At 36.8% G+C, this 16,044-nt stretch overlaps 1 protein-coding gene across 8 annotated transcripts in view; it reads right to left on the bottom strand.

Moving 5' to 3' along the window:
• Window positions 1-4,026: 4,026 nt before the first annotated feature.
• The window catches only part of dbnlb (drebrin-like b), a 37,283-nt gene continuing 25,265 nt past the window's right edge, over window positions 4,027-16,044 (bottom strand). For 2 of the 8 annotated variants that reach the window (XM_005167337.6, XM_005167338.6), the window contains 5 exons: window positions 14,515-14,607; window positions 12,002-12,073; window positions 11,753-11,856; window positions 9,709-9,784; window positions 4,027-8,688 (listed from right to left, as the gene is read on the bottom strand). In XM_005167337.6, the coding sequence (XP_005167394.1) occupies window positions 8,552-8,688; window positions 9,709-9,784; window positions 11,753-11,856; window positions 12,002-12,073; window positions 14,515-14,607 (482 nt within the window). In that variant the 3' untranslated portion in view covers window positions 4,027-8,551. The remainder of the gene's footprint in view (window positions 8,689-9,708; window positions 9,785-11,752; window positions 11,857-12,001; window positions 12,074-14,514; window positions 14,608-16,044) is intronic. The other 6 variants (XM_021478260.3, XM_073909490.1, XM_005167340.6 and 3 more) reach the window with 4 other exon arrangements.

Genomic DNA, 16,044 nt, shown 5'->3' with positions numbered 1-16,044 from the left:
GAGTTTGAATGGGACTTTCTTCTTCTTTAACTCTGTTTATTTCCAGTACACACTCGCTTTGGCAATGAGCAGTTGCTCTGGATTCATAAACAATATTTATGTGTCCGAGTAAAACATTATAATAGAGTATATGCCGAGCTAGTGCTGTTCCCATACTGATACACTTCCGGTGACCTGTTATTGCGTACTGTTAATACGGTTCCTTTTACATCATCGATGTTGTAACATCATTAAAAGACATTCAGTTCAATAAACTTTGGCATTCATTTAGTTGTTTAAGCGTAAAACGAGACAAACGCGCCGGTCAGAATCGGCAGAAGCCCCATTGATTATACTGGGGGGAAACAAATGCTCATATTATAAAGACATGGCGGGGGAAATGTAATTTAATGCAGTGCTTATTGTACAATCTGAGACCCACTTTATATCGGATATCACTCAGCTAGTGGAGATCGCTGATTTTTAAAGAAAACAGACCGTAAACGCGCCAGTTTTTGCATTGCATACAGTTCGCCGGAAGCGCGTAACCCAGGTTACTGGCAAATTAAAAGTCCCATTAGCATGCTTCGGCATATACCCTATTGTCATTTTTTAATATACAAATCTGAATAATTTATTATTTGTTCCTTAAGCAATTGATCACATTGATCACATCACATTTCTATTCAATCAAACTAGTCATTTAGAGCAAAAAAGCTTTTATTTTTGACAACAGGAAAGTTGGGATGGCAAGGTGGCTTAGAGCAGGGGTTCCCAAACTTTTCAGCCCGCGACCCCAAAAATAATCATATCAGTGGCTCGCGAACCCCATTTTTCAAGGTGGTGTAAATATGTAAACGTTGCAGACACAACTATAGGCAAATATAAACATGAGCTTATTGACAACACAAAAATGCAACAGTCTATTAGCCATATAATGTTTTTTAAAGTCATTTATGGATTTAATTACATTTTGCTTTTAAAATTAAAGGCTGATGGCTGATTGTTATTTTTATGTTGTTGTTTCTTTAATGCAACTATTAACTATATTCTGTCGGTTATGAATAAAATATGGTAATTCTGATAGTTTAATCAAATTTATTTGAGTTTTGGATATCACCAAGCGACCCCTTGTCATTGTCCCGCGACCCCCCAGGGGGTCCCGACCGCCACTTTGAGAACCACTGGCTTAGAGCACTCGAAAAAACATGGGGTTATTTTCTCTAGCTGAATCTTGGTTTTCTGGGGGTTGTTTTCAGAGTCTTATGTAGTTTCAACCCAGCTCTTTGGGTCTAATCATCTCGCAGACAGCAGGGGCTGATGATTATATACTAAATTGTTTAAATGCAATGAAAATAGTGTAACATAAACGCAGGTTCCTTGCATTTTCAGATGATTAAAATGAGATTTGTGCTCATAGCAGCTCTTAGTCGGACCTTTCTGAATTTTTAAATTTTTTACTATCACCTTTCGTACACCTGTAATCAAAGCTGAACATCCACATTACACGTCAGTGACGCTGAGTCAAAACAACACAATTGCTGGGTCATCTTTAACGAGCATTTCTGGATCAAATTAACCTATTATTTAAGTAAAAATAACCAATTATTGGCTAGAAAAAAACAACCCATTTATGGAGTTTAAAGTAATAACCCAATTACTTGGGTTAATTTAACCCCTGATGTGTTCTGTCCCATATTTACCCAGCAGTAGGGTTTAAAACAACCCAATTTGGGTAGTTTTTAACCCTGTGCTTTTAGCACTATTGCTTTACAACAAGCTGGTTCGAGTCCCGGCTGGGCCAGCTGGCATTTCTGTGTGGAGTTTTGCATGTTCTCCCCGTGTCAGCGTGGGTGTCCTCCTCTTTTGCACTCGACATGTAAAATAAAATAATAAAACATGTTATACATACTTAATAAACTCTCTTCCCAAGTTCTGCAGCCTACATAAATCAAAGAACTGTATAATTTAGATCAGGGGTCACCAAACTTGTTCCTGGAGGGCCGGTGTCCTGCAGATTTTAGCTCCAACCCTAATCAAACACACCTGAACCAGCTTATCAAGGTGTTACTAGGTCAGGGGTGTCCCAACTCGGTGTCCTGCAGATTTTAGCTCCAACTTGCTTCAACACACCTGCAGGAAAGCCTAGGTAAGCTGCAGTCACATGTTTTGATCCTCGATTGGTCTCACACAGTCAAGTGATGCGATTTCGCAGGTCAGAGTTCACCAAGCTTTGCATGCGAAACTTGACGCATGACCCTGCGTTTCCGGTGTGACGCATTTGTGTGTGCATGTATGCAAGTCTATGGGGAGAAAAGCCCAGTGTGACCGCAGCTTAAGAGCTTGATTAGCTAGCCCAGGCGTGTCTGATTGGGGTTGGAACTAAACTTTGCCCTCCAGGACTGAGTCTGGATATCCCTGCACTAGGTATACTTGAAACACCCAGGCAGGTCACCGACCCTCCGGGAGATTGGTGAACATTAAAGCATAAAAGTGATTATAATAATTGACCACAATTTACACGAGGAACACAACCATTTTTATACATCGCCACTAGCATTTAAACTATTAGGTTTACCCATTCAATCATATTTAGAGTGATCACGTTCTTTTATTTATTTAAACATTTACAGGTCAGCTTTACAATATGGTTAAATGGTAACAAAAAACCTATTACTAACATTCCAATAAGTGTTTGTAAATGTTTTATATTTGAATCCATGTCAAAATAATCAGTTGTAATGCATTCCTGCGACTCTGAGATGTATTTCTGGACCGCTACACTAGTCAACATTTGAAGTGGATTAATACCATTCAACACCCATTTCTGTCAACATTTTGATCCACTTCAAATGTTAACCCCATTAAAAATTGTGAGCCTAGGTGAGAAAAGCAACGCAAAATTAACACAATGCACCACTTTCCTTAAAAAAAAAAAAAAGTGATCATTAATGTATTTAATGCCCTTTATTATAAATTGAATGCAATGCTTTATTGTTTTAAAGTAACATTAGGCTACTAAATGAATTAAACTGCATCATAACTATATTTAGTGCTAACTTTAAAATTAATGAATAAATTAATAAGTGAATAAAATAATTAATTCAATTAAAATAATTAATAATAAATTAGTGAAAACAAATAAAGATAAAATTAATAAACGCATGGTTTAAATAAATATTTAGTTTAGTTTGGTGCTTCACAAATATTTAACACAATTAATACACACACAAGACAATGATATCAATATTTAAATACAAAAAAGAAAAAAAAATGAATAAATTAATAAATAATAAACAAAAAGTTAAAGTAATTAATGATAAATACATTTTAAAAATGTATAAATAAAGATAAAATAAATAAATATGTGCTTTAAATGAATAAACACGTAAATAAATAAATAAATATTTAAGTTTAGTTTGGTGCTTCGCCAAAATTTAACACAATTATGCACTCGGGACAATGATATCAACATTCAAATACAGAAAAGAAAAATTAATGAATAAATAAATAAATAACTTTAAAATAATTAATAATAAATAAATAAATAGCTTTAAAAAGTTGCATTCTCAGTGAAACACTCAAATGACACCAAAATAGGAAAATAAATTAGAAAATAATTAATAATAAATAAATGAATTAATACAGTAATCAAAGCGAATAAATAAACAAATAAATAAATAATGAATGAATAATGAAATAAATAAATAAACATTTATAACATAACCGTACTGCTTTGGGCGCAAATGTAAATTTGTAATGATTTGAAATAATAAATAAATAAAACATTCATGCATATATACATTAATAAACAACAACAAAAGCAAGGCAAAATTAAAACAATGCACCACTTTCCTTAAAAAAAAAATGTGACCATTAATGTTTTTAATGCCCATTATTATAAATTGAATGCAATGCTTTATTGTTTTAAAGTAACATTAGACTACTGAATTAATTAAACTGCATCATAACTATCTTTATTGCTAACTTTAAAATTCAAAATTGTGTAGACTGGCAAGGGTAAATGTGAAAATACGCAAAGCAAACTTTGATTCAGCCGTAAAACTCTTTATTTATTCTTTTAATTGAAGTTACAATGATGTCCAGACTTGTTACATATTCACAATGAGCTCTTGAGAGGAACTAAACCACTGCTCCATCACTTCTAGACGTCTGACGTTTCTCAAAAAAAATCTCAAGTCCTCAAACACTCCTCCAGGCATTGGCACAGCACTGACAGTAAAGAGTGTGGATGCTCAAAATCTGAGGGTCTAAATAAATCTGACGTGAGCCCCACACTGCAAAAAAATGTTTTGTCACTTGTTTCTAGTCTAAATAAATCAAACTCTTAAAATCAAGAAGCATTTTCTAGACAAGTAAAAAATAAAATGAAGAGTTCAGATACAAAAACGTCTGAAATTTTCTTCTAAAATTGGTGTTTTTCCCCTGATAGAAATGTTTATGATCAGTTTTTTCATTTTAAAGGCATTAATAAAGCCTATTGTATCCACTAAGAGTACAATTACTGAAACTACACACAACAGCCTGAGAAAAATGTGCATTTTAGATGTAAATTTGAGAGGTTTTTGCATCTAAACTCTTCAAATATTGTCTCATTTTCAAGAATAAATCCAAATTAGGTGAGTTTTTTTTTTTTTTGTAGTGCAGCGAATCTAATCCGATTCGATGAACTATGCTAAGCTAAGCCAAAAAATGTTTCCACCAGGATGGATTCAAAATTGGTAAAACTCCCCTTTCTAGCTCTAGAAAAGTTGTGAACGAGCCAAAAAATATAAGTTTGACTATTTTTGTATGCATTCTGGTGGTAGCATTTTAGCTTAGCTTAGCATAGTTCATTGAATCGGATTAGACCATTAGCATCTCACCCAAAATGATTAGAGTTTGGATAGTTTTCCTGTTTAATGCTGGACTATTCCGTTTGTTACATCGAGTACCAAGTAAAGGCATGAAAACATTGCACGAAGGGTAAAATTACTGAAGCTACACACAACAGCTTGAGAAAAATGCTCATTTTAGATGTAAATTTGAGAGGTTTTTGCATTTAAAGTCTTCAAATATTGTCTCATTTTCTGGAATAAGTCCAAATAAGGCGAGTTTTTTTCTTTATTCAACCAACTGATCGATTATTTATCTTGTTTTAAGGAAAAACTTGCTTAATTTTGACTTATTTCTGCACTGTAAAATATGTTGTGTTCAACATTCAACTTAAAAATGCTTCTTGATTTAAAAATATTCAGATATTTAGACTAAAAACAAGACAAATAAACAAAGACAGAAAGCATTTTTATGCAGCGTAGCGATATCCACGAACACAACTCAGACCCGAAGGCAAAATGACGGAGGAATGACGATCGACGGCTCCCTGAAACCTAAAAATCACAGTATTGATATTCTCCACATTCACGAGCGGACAGGAAAAAGCTCTTACAGGAAAAAAAAGCTCACAGCCAGACTGATCCCAAATCAGTCGTGATATTCAGCTGGATCTGAAAGGTGCCGTATACAACACAGCAAATAAACTTCAGCTAAAGTCACTGGAGCAAAGCTTGAGTCGCGTTCCTCAAGAAAACAAGGCGGTCACACTCGATCTTGTGGAGAAAAAAGGCAGAAACCAAGGCGAAACAGGACCGATACACACTTCACTACACACATCTGCACCAAACGCTTGATTAAAGGAACGCTCCACTGTTTAAAGGGAGAAATCAGCTTGTTTTATGACTTCATAAACATGTGAGTTTTACTATTTTTGAATTAATTCTGGCAGGAGTACTTTTAGCGTAGCTTAGCATAGTTCATTGAATCGGATTAGACCATTAGCATCTCTCTCAAAAACCATTAGATTTAATTAACTTTAAAGTTTGACTCTTCTGGAGTTACATCGCATATATAGGCTGATTTAGAAAATGAAAAGCTGCTATTTTATAGTCTAGAATCTATACACTCATTCTGACGTAATAATCAATTAACTTTGTTGCCGTACCGTACAATTGCGCAACTATAGCCATGATATTGTCACAAAGTTCCTTAATTAACATGCTGGAATGAGAAAATAATTCCTAGCCATAATAGAGTAGAAAATTATCGAAATATGGTCATTTTTGGGCAAGATGCTAATGGTCTAATCTGTTTCAATGAACTATGCTAAGCTAAGCTAAAAATGCTTCCACCTGAATGGATTCAAAATTGGTAAAACTCCCCTTTCTAGCATGCTTTAGCTTAGCTTAGCATAGTTCATTGAAACAGATTAGACCATTAGTATCTCACTCAAAAATGGCCAGACTTTTGATTATTTTCCTATTTAAAACTGGACTATTCCGTTGTTACATCAAGTACCAAGTAAGGAAAATAAAAAGTTATCTGCTGATGTGTCTCATTCTGATGTAATAATCAATTAACTTTGCTGTCAAAACATACAAATGTGCAACTATAGCCATGATACTGTGGCAAAGTACCTTAATTATTGTACTGGAATGAGAGAATAATTTCAAGCCATATTGGCCTAGTTAATTATCGAAACCGTTTGGTCATTTAAGCAAGATGCTAATGGTCTAATCTGATTCAATTGTCTATGCTAAGCTAAGCTAAAAGTGCTCCCACCAGAATGGACTCAAAAATGGTAAAACTCCCCTTTCTAACTCTGGAAAAGTCGTAAAATTAGCCAAAAAATTGTTTTACTATTTTTGTATCCATTCTGGTGGGAGCACTTTTAGCTTAGCTTAGCACAATTCATTAAATCTGATTAGACCATTAGCATCTCACTCAAAAATAACCAGAATTTCGATAGTTTTCCCACTTAAAGCTTGACTCATCTGTAGTTACATCAAGCACCAAGTACGGAAAATAAGAAGTTATTTGCTGATGTGTCTCATTCTGATGTAATAATCAATTAACTTTGCTGCCCTACCATACAATTGTGCAACTATAGCCACGATATCGTTGCAAAGCTGCTTGATAACTACGCTGAAATGAGAGTACATTTCCTAGCATTATCTGCCAAGAAAACCTTAGGCCAATTGAACAAGAGGCTAATGATCTAATCCGATTCAATGATCTATGCTAAGCTAAGCTAAAAGTGCTCCCGCCGGAATGGATTCAATAATGGTAAAACTCACCCTTCTAAGTCTAGAAAAGTCGTAAAATGAGCCAAAAAATAAGATTTACTATTTTTTAATTCATTCTGGTAGAAGTACTTTTAGCTTAGCTTAGCATGGTTCATTGAATTGGATTAGACCATTAGCATCTCACTCAAAAATCACCAGAATTTTTACAATTTTCCTATTTAAAGCTGGACTATTCCGTTGTTACATCAAGTACTAAGTACGGAAAATAAAAAGTTATCTGCTGATGTGTCTCATTCTGATGTAATAATCAATTAACTTTGCTGTCAAAACATACAACTGTGCAACTATAGCCATGATACTGTAGCAAAGTTCCTTGATTATTGTGCTGGAATGAGAGCATAATTTCTAGCCATATTGCCCTAGAAAATTATAGAAACTCTTTGGTAATTCAAACAAGATGCTAATGGTCTAATCTGATTCAATTGTCTATGCTAAGCTAAGCTAAAAGTGCTCCCACCAGAATGGATTCAATAATGGTAAAACTAACCCTTCTAAGTCTAGAAAAGTTGTAAAATGAGAGAAAAAAAAAAAAGTTAAAATAAAATTGAATTCATTCTGGTAGAAGTACTTTTAGCTTAGCTTAGCATGGTTCATTGAATCGGATTAGACCATTAGCATCTCACTCAAAAATCACCAGAATTTCGACAATTTTCCTATTTAAAGCTGGACTATTCTATTGTTACATCAAGTACCAAGTACGGAAAATAAAAAAAGTTGCTGATGTATCTAGGAAAGATACACTTATTCTGATTTGATGATCATTTAACTTTGCTGCCATACCATACAATTGCACAACTATAGCCAGGATATTGTCACAAAGTTCATTGATTACTATGCTGGAATGAAAAAATAATTCCAAGCCATATCTGCAAAGAAATTTAACGAAAGTCTGGTCATTTTGGAAAAAGATGCTAATGGTCTAATCCAATTCAATGAATTATGCTAAGCTAAAAGTTCTCCTGCCAGACCAGAAGATTGGTTGATTGGATTCAAAAATGCTAAATCTCAACAATTTAACTCTTGGGAAGCTGTAATTTCCAAAATAAATGGAGCGTTTCTTTAATGTTCGAAAGGAATGTCTTGATAAAACACTGAGAAAAGGTTCAGTCTAAAGAGATATCCAGCATTTCTGCATGATCACTGATGGGTTTTTTGTGTCTCACTTTACTGCACATTTGAAATCAGAGGACTGCTTTTTAAAACGATAACAGCTTTGAAATGAAGAAAAAAATCAGAAAACTCTACTAATACAGTATGAAATGTCAATCTGAGAGTTTAAATACCCCCCGCGGGTCATGTGATGGTGGCTGTTTTGGTCCGTGATTTTAGTTTCAGTCTTTTGGACCCATGTTCACTCAGAGATGTGTGGATGTAGGGGTGAATCAGTGCATTTTGCCTCTGATGATGGGGATTGGTTGTTGTTGTTGTTGTTAAAGGAGCTCCACGTAGTTGGCCGGGAACATCCCGAAATGCCCATCTGGACCGTATCCTCGCCACCAGCCCTCATCAATCATCTCAATGCTGGTGATGATGTCATCAGGGTCGAACGAGATCTCCGTATCATCAGCTGAGGAGAGAGAGAGAGAGAGAGATAGAGCAGTGAGTAGTGTTATATAACCAGAAATGTAAAGCTGAAGGTGTGCTTGTGTTTGGATGTAAATACTCAAAGTACAGCTGAACAATATATCATTTGAGCATCGATATCGCAATGTGTGTATTCGCAATAGGATTAGATTAATAATTAATGATTAAAAGTTTACATTTTTACCTTATTTATACAATGATGAACATGTTATTTTACATTCGATCTGTACTAGAATACTGTTCGACTGCCCAGAAAACGACAAAGCACTGTTCATTTATTTATTTTTGCTCTTCTGCAGAGCTCGGTTGTAACGAGAGATTATTTGAGTTACTGTTGCCTTTCTATCAGCTGGAACCAGTCTGGCCATTCTCCTCTGACCATCAACAAGGCATTTGCGCCATCAGAACTGCCGCTCACTGAATATTTCCTCTATTTCGGAGCATTCTCTGTAAATCCTAGAGATGGTTATGCGTGAAAATCCCAGTAGATTAGCAGTTTCTGAAATACTCAGACCAGCCCGTCTGGCGCCAACAACCATGCCACGCTCAAAGTCACTTAAATCCCCTTTCTTCCCCATTATGACGCTCAGTCTGAATTGCAGCAGATGCCTAAATGCATAGAGTTGCTGCCATGTGATTGGCTGATTAGAAATTTGCGTTAACAAGCAGTCGGACAGGCGTACCTATTAAAGTGGCCGTACCTATTAAAGTGTACATATTGAGTGTGTGTTGATATTTGGCTCCATGTCTCTCTCACGCCACCATGTGGACAAATTAAAAACCTCAACAGAACTGATGGCGCATGTACATGGTCTTGTTTCCATCCAATAGATATTTCCATCCAAATTAATTTTACGCTTTATTTCTGAAAACAAGACTAGTTTTTTTACTTGTTTAAAAAAATGCTTCTTGATTTAAGAATTTTTAGATATTTGGACTAGAAACAAGACAAAGACAAGACAATCCTTTTCTGCAGTGTATTGGGAATGTATGTAATGCTCACCAGCTTGGTAGTCGTACAGAGCTCTAGCGCAGACGCCGCGTTCATCCACCGGCTCATACGTGCTCTGCTCCTCCACCTGACCAACATGCACAAAACATTCACATGCATTTAAAGACAACAAGTCAAATACAATCTAAAAATTCTGCTTTTAACTAAACATAATAGTTTTAATAACTCATTTATATTAACGGATTTCTTTTGCCATGAGATGTTCAATAGGATTTAGGTCTGGGCTCTGGCTTGGCCACTCAAGGACATTCACCGAGTTGTTGTGAAGCTGCTCCATTGATATTTTGATGGTGTGCTTTGGGTCATTGTCCTGCTGAAAGATGAACTGTCGCCCCAATTTGAGCGACTCTAAAGCAGGTCTTCATTCAGGATGTCTCTGTACATTGCTGCGTTCATCTTTCCCTCTATCCTGACTAGTCTTCCAGTTCCTGCTGCTGAAAAACATCCCAACAGCATGATGCCAACACCACCATGCTTCACTGTAGGGATGCTGTTAGCCTGGTGATAAGCGCTGCCTGCTTTTCTCCAAAGGTAACGCCTGGCGTTCACTCCAAAGAGTTCAAGTTTAGTCTCATCAGACCAGAGAATTTAGTTTCTTATGCTCTGAGAGTCCTTCAGATGCCAAATTTAAGGCGGGGAGTGTCTTGCGTCTGGCCACTCTACCATACAGGCCTGATTGGTGGATTGCTGCACAGTTGGTTGTTCTTCTGTAAGGTTCTTCTCTCTCCACAGAAGAACGCTGGAGCTCAGACAGAGTGATCATCGGGTTATTGATCACCTCCCTGACTAAGACCCTTCTCCCCCGATCACTCAGCTTAGATGGCTGGCCAGCTCTAGGAAGAGTCCTGGTGGTTCAACATCTTCCACTTATGGATGATGGAGGCCGCTGTGCTCACTGGAACTTTCAGAGCTGCAGAAATGTTTCTGTAACCTTCCCCAGCCTTGTGCCTCCAGACAATCCTGTCTCGGAGGTCTACAGACAATTCCTTTGTCTTCATGCTTGGTTTGTGCTTTGACATGCACTGTCAACCCTGGGAGCTTATATAGACAGGTGTAGCCTTTTCAGATCATGTCCAATCAGCTGAATTGACCACAGGTGAACACCAATGAAGCTGAAACATCTCAAGAATGATCAGTGGAGACAGAATGTACCTGAGCTCAGTTTAGAGCTTCACGGTAAAGTCTGTGAATACTGATGTACATGTGATTCTTCAGCTTTTTTATTTTTAACAAATTTGCAGCAGTTTCAAAAACTCTTTGTTCACATTGTCATTATGGGGGATTGTGTGTAGAATGTTGAGGAAATTAATGTATTTAATCCATTTCGTAATAAAGCTGTAACAAATGTAGAAAAAGTAAAGCGCGATCAATACTTTCCTGATGCAATATAGCAACAAAATCAGGTTTTCTAACTGAAATACATTCAACCCATTTCCTCCATTTTCGCAGGAATATATGCTTCTTTAAGTTGACTACAGAAGTGTTTTTATTTATTGTACAGATCTCAATAGTTGCATCTATCTGATTATCTAAGGTTGGTGGCTGTTATTGTAGCCAATTGCACGTGATTGCTGTTTTACTGGCAGCAACAACAGCACGCATCAGGTATTTATTGTCTGCTGACTAGATATTCTTCAAGACACTAGTATTCAGCTTAAAGTGACATTTAAAGGCTTCACTAGGGTAATTAGGGTAAAGTTAGGGTAATTAGGCAAGTCATTGTATAACAGTGGTTTGTTCTGGAGACAATTCAAAACAAATATTGCTTAAGGGGGCTAATAATATTGAGCTTAAAATGGAATAAAAAAAAATTAAAAACTGCTTTTATTCTAGCCGAAATAAAACAAATCAGACTTTCTACACAAGAATAAATATTATAGGAAATACTGTGAAAAATTCCTGCATCTGTTCAACATCATTTGGGAAATATATAAAAATAATAATTCACAGAAGGGTGATTATTTCTGTATATGTGCAGTGCATATATGACCAGGATGTGTGCAAATGTGCATTACTTGCTGTTAACATGTCTGACCTGTGTGGGATTCTCATATACAGCGTCCGGCTCCTCCACTGCCTCATACTGTGGCTGCTGTTGTTCAACCGGTGCTTCGTATTTATCACTGACCACCTGAACATCTGAGAAACAAAGCATGAGGCAACAATCATCAGTTATGAGTCTCGCAATATAAGGTCTTCCCCACCAGGTGGTGCTGATTGACTGGCACAAACCAGGGGTGGATGATGAAAAACATGACGAGGAAACAATCTGCATGAGTCTGACCTTCATACTCGGCCTCTGCTTCTGCCTCTGCTTCCACATACTGAGATCTGGGCTGTTCCTCAAAACTGGCCACTACACACACACACACATATATATATATATATATGCATGGGAACACATAGAAACACACATGCATGGAAACAAGCACACACTGGGAGCTTTTTTATGTTTGTTTGTTTATTGCCACATCAGGAACTCATGGGTATTTCATGGCAAGATTAATAATAAAACATATTACATAATATTAACGACTTCATAATTCAAAAAGAGACGACATAAATAATCTTGACCAGATTAATATAGATAAAAACTTATCCCACAATGATAACTTCATAATTCAATAAGAGATCGAAGCAATAAATATACACTCACCGGCCACTTTATTAGGTACACCTTACTAGTACTGTGTTGGACCCCCTTTTGCCTTCGGAACGGTCTCAATCCTTCGTGGCCGAGATTCAACAAGCTACTGGAAATATTCCTCAGAGATTTTGCTCGATATTGACATGACAGCATCACACAGTTGCTGCAGATTTGTCGGCTGCACAGCCATAATCTCCCGTTCCACCACATCCCAAAGGTGCTCTGTTTGTCGGAGCATTCTCTGTAAACCCTAGAGATGGTTGTGCGTGAAAATCCCTATAGATCAGCAGTTTCTGAAATACTCAGAGCAGCCCATATAGCACCATCAACCATGTCACGTTCAAGCAGATCGTCTTGGCCATGTCTATGTGATGATTTGCGCTAACCAGCAGTTGGACAGGTGTACCTAATAAAGTGGCCGGTGAGTGTATAAATAAAAATAAACCCGCCAAGATGAATATAGACTCAAACATATTATACAATAAGTACCTCATAGTTCAATAAGAGACTAGATGGATGGATAGATAGATAGATAGATAGATAGATAGATAGATAGATAGATAGATAGATAGATAGATAGATAGATAGATAGATAGATAGATAGATAATAACAACTAATGATTAATAAATAGATGAATAAAAATAAAGCTGGCAACATTAATGAAGATAAAAACATATAAAAACCCTGAACTAAAGCAAAAACATAATAAATAAATAAATTATATTAAAATAATATAATAAATTATATTAAAGTGTTTAAGTTTAAAGTGACAGTACACTCAAAACTGTTTAGAATAAGTGCAGGGTGAGTTATTAATCATACTTGCGTGAACTGTCCCTTTAGGTGCTTTAATTAACCTGCTTTATATTAAACAAGAACAGCCGAGATCACCCTCAAACATTCACCTTTTGCACTCTAGAGGTCTTTCATTGTTGGATGAAATGCACAGAGCGAACACATGTTCAGAAACACACAATACACACAGCAATCTCTAATCTAAAACCCAACAGTATGCAAGCATGAGGAAAGTATGAGTGGTTAGATGTTAGATGTGATGCGTGAAGGCGCCACACAGAGAGCCTCATCATTAAATCATTCATTAATAGAGCAGTTAACTCTTCGCGAATGTAAAACTGATTAGGACTGCACCATACTGGATAAATATGCAATATGGTGTTTCATGAATGAGGCCCAAAGAGTGAAGATAATAAGGATGTAACGATTCACAGAACTCACGATTTAATTCATGATTTTGAGATTGAAGACTTCATACAGTAAATTAATAAGTGTCCTTTTATTAGGCATTTTATTAGTGTTCTTTACTAATTCATTAATTTTCCTTCAGCTTAGTCCCTTATTTATCAAGGGTCACCACAGCAGAATGAACCGCCAATTATTCCAGCATGCGTTTTACTCAGTGGATGCCCTTCCAGCCACAACCCAGTACTGGGAAACACCAATACACACTCACATTCACACACACAGACTCATACACTAAGACCAATTTAGCCTATTCCATTCACCTATAGCGCATATGTTTAGACTGTGGGGGAAACCTACGCGAGAACATGCAAACTCCACACAGAAACACCAACTGGCTCAGCAGAGCCTCGATCCTGCAACCTTCTAGCTATGAGGCGACAGTGGTAACCACTGAGCCTAGTTTTTGCTAATACTTCTTAATATTAGTGTTTTATTGTACATGTAAAATTGAAATGAGTTTTACCCTTTTTGAATGCATTCAGGCGATCTCCAGGTTTGGCGGGAGCACTTCCAATCAGACCATTAGCATCTCATTAAAAAAAAAATAAAAAAATTAAAAAAAATTTGATCATTTTTCATTCAAAAGCTAAGCTGCGTCCCAAATTGCATACTTAAAAAAAAAATAATAATAAAAATAAAAATAAAAAAGGAAAAGAAAAAATGCATTGTGTGAACGGGCCCTAATACATATCATTCAGAAGCAAAATGAACAGTACTGGAAACCTTTCAGCTCCCCTCAGAGATTCATTCATATAAACTCCAATTGTAATTGTTTGGAATCGTCACATATGTGCATCGTTACATCCCTATAAGATTTGAGTGAACAGAAAGATGCACGGCACACCAAACCTTCCCGAGTGTGTTATGGTCGGGTGTGTGTTTGTACCTGCGGCTCGTAAAGGCGAGGCCTGACGCACAGGAGAGCGAAATGGCTCTGGATCACATGACTGCTTGGACAGAAAAGGGCTGTTCAACCGCCCTGAGACACACACAACAGAAGGACAAAGAGAGAAACCCAAGCTGACAGACGGCAGACGGAGAGTTAAACACAGCAAAACCACTACAGGCAAGGGCATGGGCGAGATGCAACTAACTCTTAAAGGGAATGAGAGATCAGAATCTGATTGGTTTAATGCACGTTATGGCCAAAACACACTCAAAACTCATTCAGAGAATAAGGAGAAATCTTTAGATCATGCGCCTTGTGCGCAGACCCTTTTGCATGTGCTTGAAATGACACAAGCAGGTACCATGCACTTTAGACTTTGCGCTTAAATCGTTAAAATAGAGAGTAATGGGGTGTACACACCAGACGCGGCATGCGCAAATAAATCGTGCTATTCGTACATAAAATATATGTGCAAACATTTTGAGTTAACTCGCTTCGATTGCGCATTAAACTTGCTTCATTCGTCAGTGAAATTCACTCACAACAGAAGTGGATTTGTGTCACGGGCGGGGGTTCGGTCTGCCCGGTGACTCTAGTTTCATTGCTAAATGGCTAACATGTTTTTTAACCGAGAGATTAGCTGTACTTTATGTGCTTTAAGAAGGCTGAAAAACAGCATAGATTTGTTCGGCGCCATGTCTGAGTCCACTAGATCCTTTCAGAGGTGCACCCAACACTGTGAGTTCATCAACTCCTCCAGAAACTATACCTGGATAATGGAGGCGTTCAGCGGTGCCTCCGACTGAGCCAAGCCCAGTCTGACGAACTGTAATCTGGTGTCTGCAGGAGGATTTCCCCTCGGGACACCAACAACAGGTGAGAATGTCTGCTAAAGTTCAGATTTTCTAACTTGATCGATTTGCGAATTAAGTGCGTCAAACACGCAAAACGCTCATTTTGCGAATTGCATCTTTAACGATGCCTCATTTGCGCAAAAAGCGCCACAGGATGTCTATTTGCATCTTTGCACTGACTTAACATGTAAATCACTTGCGCTTGACGCTTCATCCACGTCTGGTGTGAACGCACTATTATGCAATGAATTTATAGTGATTGTCAGTAAATCTGTTTGTAAACAGACTCCAACATGCAACACTAGCGCACATTGTAATAAATCAATTATTAAACCAATTATAGTTTTTATCGTTATAAGTCATAAATAGACTTATATATAGAGACTGATGTTATGAACTGAATTCAGAGTGAATGTATGAAAGTAAATCTGTTTGTAAACAAGCAAAGCCATTGCACATTGTGATAAGTCATCGCACGGACCAATTATAGGCTTAATCGTTTTCATTATAAGTCCGATTTTATATCGTTAGGAGAATTTTTAAACAGTTAAAATAGAGAATGATGTTATGAACTAAATTTGGAATGAAATTACTTTGATATCTCTGTTTCTAAATTTATAAATGTTTTCTTTTAGATTTATAAAATTAAAGCAATCGCAAACATGCAAAACTA

Source organism: Danio rerio, chromosome 8 (assembly GCF_049306965.1).
Source record: "Danio rerio strain Tuebingen ecotype United States chromosome 8, GRCz12tu, whole genome shotgun sequence".
In the NCBI taxonomy this organism is placed as follows: Eukaryota; Metazoa; Chordata; class Actinopteri; order Cypriniformes; family Danionidae; genus Danio; species Danio rerio.
This window is presented reverse-complemented; position numbering and strand designations above follow the sequence as displayed.